The sequence below is a fragment of the Mobula birostris genome, chromosome 11 (assembly GCF_030028105.1).
Source record: "Mobula birostris isolate sMobBir1 chromosome 11, sMobBir1.hap1, whole genome shotgun sequence".
Classification (NCBI taxonomy): Eukaryota; Metazoa; Chordata; class Chondrichthyes; order Myliobatiformes; family Myliobatidae; genus Mobula; species Mobula birostris.
The window spans coordinates 25,983,932-25,990,851 of NC_092380.1; the positions used below are offsets into that span (position 1 = coordinate 25,983,932).

At 44.9% G+C, this 6,920-nt stretch overlaps 1 protein-coding gene across 1 annotated transcript in view; it reads left to right on the forward strand.

The window, feature by feature from the left end:
- ruvbl2 (RuvB-like AAA ATPase 2) overlaps positions 1 to 4,882 on the forward strand; it is a 41,446-nt gene extending 36,564 nt beyond the window's left edge. The window contains exon 15 of the mRNA XM_072271935.1: positions 4,722 to 4,882. Within this exon, the coding sequence (XP_072128036.1) occupies positions 4,722 to 4,747 (26 nt within the window). The 3' untranslated portion in view covers positions 4,748 to 4,882. The remainder of the gene's footprint in view (positions 1 to 4,721) is intronic.
- Positions 4,883 to 6,920: the final 2,038 nt, after the last annotated feature.

Sequence of the window (6,920 nt, forward strand, 5' to 3'; positions counted from 1 at the left end):
CTAAGCGTAAAACTACAATGCCTCTAGCTATGGTTAGTGTTTGACCCCAGGGAGCTCAAAGATAGGATGTAATTTCAATTTCAAAGGGAATTATGGAAAATGTGAAGGCAGACTTGTCCGGAACTGGCCCATCTCTTGGGCAGAAGTTGGGTTATCAACAGTAACACAGTAGCTGTGCTGGGGATGATGGAAACTATGCACCAACTTGGGTACTTCCTAGGGACTTCCAGGGTAAGGTACGTGTAGGCCGTGAGTGTGATCACAATTACTGTGAGAGACTCGAGCTGACCTGCAAGTATCTGAGGTGCAAGGTCTTCACTCAGAGGATGGTGAGAGTGTGGAATGAGCTGCCAGTGGATGTATGGATGTGTATATGATTGCAGCATTTAAGAGAAGTTTGGATGGAAGTCCTCTATACCCCTCCCATCCAAACTTCTCTTAAATACTGCAAACAGTAACACAGAAGCTGTGCTGGGGATGATGAAAAGTACAGTCGACGTTTTGGGTCAAAACCCTTCGGCGGGACTTTTGAGTCAATAGGACTAGGCAGAATTCAGCACGGATTGGATTGGCCGAAGGACCCATTTCTGTGCTGTCACCCTTTATGACTGACCTGCTCACTGATGTTTGTATATTATTATTCATCTGTGACGTGGTTAAAACCTGCGTTTATATCACACTCAAAATACTGGAGGAACTCAGCAGGCCAGGCTATGGGGAGTAAAGTATAGTCGACGTTTTGGGCCAAAACCCTTCGGCGGGACTTTTGAGTTCCTCCAGCATTTTGTGTGTGTTGCTCGGATTTCCAGCCTCTGCATATTTTCTCTTGTTTATGATTTATATCACACTGCGAGTTGGTCTGAGGATTTGAAAGTGGCATTCCTCACTAAGGAGCCCCACCACCCATTACTACCATCAGAGAGGAGGTTCAGGAGCCTTAGGACACACACTCCATGTTTCCGGAACAGCTTCTTCCCCTCAGCCATCAGATTTTGCAGCAGTCCATAAACAGACCTCACTATTGCTCTTCTGCATTATTTAATGATTTTGTTTCTTGTTGAAACTTAGTAATTTTTTGTTTTGCCGCAAAACAACAGATTTCAGTGATAATAAACCTGATTTTGAATGGTGAGAAACAGCAGTGGGCCAGCTGCTGAAGGTGCTCCCATAAGTTAGGGTGGCATGGTAGCCGATGATCTGGGTTCAATCCCACCCCTGCCTGTGAGGATTTTGTACATTCTACCCATGGGTTTCCTCCGGGTGCTCCACTTTTCCCACAGTCCAAAGGTATGCGGGTTAGTAGGCTAATTGGTCATATGAGTGCAATTGGGTGGTATGGGATCATTGCACCAAAAGGACTTGTTACTATGCTGTATCTCTTAACTAAATAAATCCCCCCCCAAGCAGTGAGGCACGTGTCCAGGTCGGGATGATCTGGCACGAGGAGCGGGGAGATGAATCTCTGAAGAAGGAGAATTTTTGCACACTTATCCTGGATTCTGGATCCCACTGGTCTGGGAGGGGCTGTTGGGGAATGGTGGATCAGGCTTCAGACAATAAATGTCGTGTGGTTGGAATAGCAGAAGGAAATAATCAACTATGGCTGGAAACAGCGTCAGGAGAGGAACAACACTGGGGAAGTAGGGGTAGGGTAAGAGACTCTACCTATCCATCAGTCTCCTTCACAAAACAGTATGCTGGGGAGGAACTCAGCAGGTCAGGCAGCATCAATAGAGACGAATAAACAGTCGGCATTTCAGTCTGAGACCCTTCTTCAGGACTCCGACATCTCCATTTGATGCTATGGAACATAGAATATAGAACGTTACAAAGAAACATAGAAAATAGGTGCAGGAGTAGGCCATTCGGCCCTTCGAGCCTGCACTGCCATTTATTATGATCATGGCTGATCATCCAACTCAGAACCCCGCCCCAGCCTTCCCTCCATACCCCCGATCCCCGTAGCCACAAGGGCCATATCTAACTCCCTCTTAAATACAGCCAATGAACTGGCCTCAACTGTTTCCTGTGGCAGAGAATTCCACAGATTCACCACTCTCTGTGTGAAGAAGTTTTTCCTAATCTCGGTCCTAAAAGGCATCCACTTTATCCTCAAACTGTGACCCCTCGTTCTGGACTTCCCCAACATCGGGAACAATCTTCCTGCATCTAGCCTGTCCAATCCCTTTAGGATTTTATATGTTTCAATCAGATCCCCCCTCAATCTTCTAAATTCCAACGAGTACAAGCCCAGTTCATCCAGTCTTTCTTCATATGAAAGTCCTGCCATCCCAGGAATCAATCTGGTGAACCTTCTTTGTACTCCCTCTATGGCAAGGATGTCTTTCCTCAGATTAGGGGACCAACACTGCACACAATACTCCAGGTGTGGTCTCACCAAGGCCTTGTACAACTGCAGTAGTACCTCCCTGCTCCTGTACTCGAATCCTCTCGCTATAAATGCCAGCATACCATTCGCCTTTTTCACCGCCTGCTGTACCTGCATGCCCACTCTCAATGACTGGTGTATAATGACACCCAGGTCTCGTTGCACCTCCCCTTTTCCTAATCGGCCACCATTCAGATAATAATCTGTTTTCCTATTTTTGCCACCAAAGTGGATAACTTCATATTTATCCACATTAAATTGCATCTGCCATGAATTTGCCCACTCACCCAACCTATCCAAGTCACTCTGCATCCTCTTAGCATTCTCCTCACAGCTAACACTGCCACCCAGCTTCGTGTCATCCGCAAACTTGGAGATGCTGCATTTAATTCCCTCATCCAAGTCATTAATATATATTGTAAACAACTGGGGTCCCAGCACTGAGCCATGCGGTACCCCACTAGTCACCGCCTGCCATTCTGAAAAGGTCCCGTTTATTCCCACTCTTTGCTTCCTGTCTGCTAACCAATTCTCCATCCACATCAATACCTTACCCCCAATACCGTGTGCTTTAAGTTTGCACACTAATCTCCTGTGTGGGACCTTGTCAAAAGCCTTTTGAAAATCCAAATATACCACATCCACTGGTTCTCCCCTATTCACTCTACTAGTTACATCCTCAAAAAATTCTATGAGATTCGTCAGACATGATTTTCCTTTCACAAATCCATGCTGACTTTGTCCGATCATTTCACCGCTTTCCAAATGTGCTGTTATCACATCTTTGATAACTGAGTCCAGCAGTTTCCCCACCACCGACGTTAGGCTAACCGGTCTATAATTCTCTCTCCCTCCTTTTTTAAAAAGTGGGGTTATATTAGCCACCCTCCAATCCTCAGGAACTAGTCCAGAATCTAACGAGTTTTGAAAAATTATCACTAATGCATCCACTATTTCTTGGGCTACTTCCTTAAGCACTCTAGGATGCAGACCATCTGGCCCTGGGGATTTATCTGCCTTCAATCCCTTCAATTTACCTAACACCACTTCCCTACTGACATGTATTTCGCTCAGTTCCTCCATCTCACTGGACCCTCTGTCCCCTACTATTTCTGGAAGATTATTTATGTCCTCCTTCGTGAAAACAGAACCAAAGTAATTATTCAATTGGTCTGCCATGTCCTTGCTCCCCATAATCAATTCACCTGTTTCTGTCTGTAGGGGACCTACATTTGTCTTTACCAGTCTTTTCCTTTTTACATATCTATAAAAGCTTTTACAGCACAGTGCAGTGTTGTTGTGACCTTTTAACCTACTCTAAGATCATTCTCACCCTTCCCTCCTACATAACCTTCCATCTTTCTCTCATCCATGTGCCTGAGAGCTTCTTAAGTACCCTTAATGTACCTGTTCTACCAGCACCCTTGGCAGCATGTTCCACACACCGCTCTCTGGGTAAAGAACATTCTCTCCTCCCCCCTCCACCCCCCATAATTCCCTCCAGTCACCTTAAAATTATGCCCCTTCTTATTAGCCATTGCCTCCCTGGGGAAAAATCTCTGGCTGTCCACTCCACTTGAGCCTCTTGTACACCTCACATCCTCCTTTGCTCCAAAGGGAAAACCCCTAGCTTACTTATCCTTTCTTCGTAAGGCGTGCCCTCTCGTCCAGGCAGCATCCTGGTTAATCTTTTCTGCGTCCTCTCTAAAGCTGCCACATCCTTCCGATAAGACAACTAGAACTGAACACAATTAGGTTTTCAGTAAGAAATTGTTGTGCAGAAAATAACTTAAAACCTTGTTTGCCTTAGTGGACGTTCTCCATAGGGATGGGGAACTGTAAAGGGCTCGTCCATGTCTGTACTAAGGACAGAACTGGAATCAGTAACGAGACAAGACGGGGATCTTGCACGTTTGATACTGCCTTCACACTTGTACACATCACTGCAGTGTTCACTAGACAGTTGTTGGGATTGAGAGCCTTGACTCAGTAGTCCTGGAGATACTTGTGGCCAGTTGGATGCTCCCGAGACTAAGGTCAGCAAAGGTACACCAGGGCTGAAGGCAGGAGCCAGTGCTCTATGGCTTGGTGCTGCACTGTGGCTGAAGGCAGGAGCCAGTGCTCTATGGCTTGGTGCTGCACTGTGGCTGAAGGCAGGAGCCAGTGCTCTATGGCTTGGTGCTGCACTGTGGCTGAAGGCAGGAGCCAGTGCTCTGTGGCTTGGTGCTGCACTGTGGGTAGGGGAGTTGATAGTGGGGTGATCTCTGGAATAGGATGAGTAACCTGCTCCTGTACATTTCCTCATTATTACTCTGACCCTCTTATTTTGCAGAAGGTGAAGTGATGGACACCAACTAACGCAGCAGGATGTCGCAAAAGCTGTGAAGACCCCAATGTTTGTTACCACTGAGATCCATTGGCATGTTGATTTGAACAATATTTTTGTCATTTTTTATGGTTTCCAGGTTATTTTGTAATAAATTCTGAAAAGTTTGGCAGGTTGAAATGTTCTGTGTTTTGCTCTCGATGGTCAGTTACACACAGTGTACCTGGTTAGCGATGGTTGGGCTTCGGTACACTCATACCTTGTGTTCTCAGGCTAAAGCACAGGGGGTTCACACAGCCCTCCATCACAGCTACTGAAACAGCATCAAAGCTCAGAGCGTGAGTCTCTGCAAGTCACAGTTACTATCAGAGTATATACAGTGGCATGCAAAAGCTTGGGCACCCCTGGTCAAAATTTCTGTTACTGTGAATAGTTAAGTCAGTAGAAGATGAACTGATCTCCAAAAGTCATAAAGTTAAAGGTGAAACATTCTTTTCAACATTTTAAGCGAGATTAGTGTATTATTTTTGTTTTGTACAGTTCTAGAGTGAGAAAAAGGAAAGGAGCACCATGCAAAAAATTGGGCACCCCAAGAGATTTGAACTCTCAGATAACTTTTACCAAGGTCTCAGACCTTAATTAGCTTGTTAGGGCTATGGCTTGTTCACAGTCATCGTTAGGAAAGGTCAAGTGATGCAAATTTCAAAGCTTTATAAATACCCTGACTCCTCAAACCTTGTCCCAACAATCAGCATCCATGGGCTCCTCTAAGCAGCTGCCTAGCACTCTGAAAATTAAAATAAATGATGCCCACAAAGCAGGAGAAGGCTATAAGAAGATAGCAAAGCATTTTCAGGTAGCCGTTTCCTCAATTCGTAATGTAATTAAGAAATGGCAGTTAACAGGGATGGTGGAGGTCAAGTTGAGGTCTGGAAGACCAAGAAAACTTTCTGAGAACTGCTAGTAGGATTGCTAGAAAGGCAAATCAAAACCCCCGTTTGACTGCAAAAGACCTTCAGGAAGATTTAGCAGACTCTGAAGTGGTGGTGCACTGTTCTACTATGCAGTGACACCTGCACAAATATGACTTTCATGGAAGTCATTAGAAGAAAACCTTTCCTGCGTCCTCACAACAAAATTCAGCGTCTGAAGTTTGCAAAGGAACATCTAAACAAGCCTGAGGAATTCTGCAGATGCTGGAAATTCAAGCAACACACATCAAAGTTGCTGGTGAACGCAGCAGGCCAGGCAGCATCTCTAGGAAGAGGTACAGTCGACGTTTCAGATCGAGACCCTGTCCTGACGAAGGGTCTCAGCCTGAAAGGTCGACTGTACCTCTTCCTGGAGATGCTGCCTGGCCTACTACGTTCACCAGCTACTTTGATGTGTGTTGTCTAAACAAGCCTGATGCATTTTGGAAACAAGTCCTGTGGACTGATGAAGTTAAAATAGAACTTTTTGACCGCAATGAGCAAAGGTATGTTTGGAGAAAAAAGGGTGCAGAATTTCATGAAAAGAACACCTCTCCAACTGTTAAGCATGGGGGTGGATTGATCATGCTTTGGGCTTGTGTTGCAGCCAGTGGCATGGGGAACATTTACTAGTAGAGGGAAGAATGAATTCAATTAAATACCAGCAAATTCTGGAAGCAAACATCACACCGTCTGTAAAAAAAAGTTGAAGATGAAAAGAGGATGGCTTCTACAACAGGATAATAATCCTAAACACACCTCAAAATCCCCAATGGACTACCTCAAGAGGCGCAAGCTGAAGGTTTTGCCATGGCCCTCACAGTCCCCCGACCTAAACATCATTGAGAATCTGTGGATAGACATCAAAAGAGTGCATGCAACACGGCCCAAGAATCTCACAGAACTAGAAGCCTTTTGCAAGGAAGAGTGGGCAAAAATCCCCAAAACAAGAATTGAAAGACTCTTAGCAGGCTACAAAAAGCGTTTACAAGCTGTGATACTTGCCAAAGGGGGTGTTACTAAATAGTGCCATGCAGGGTGCCCAAACTTTTCCTTCAGGCACTTTTTTTGTTATTTTGAAACTAAAAGATGGAAATAAAAAAGTTTTCTTGCTTAAAATATTAAAGAAATGTGTCATCTTTAACTTTATGCCTTTTGGAAATCAGTTCATCTTTTACTCACTTAGTTATTCACAGTAACAGAAATTTTGACCCGGGTGCCCAAACTTTTGCAT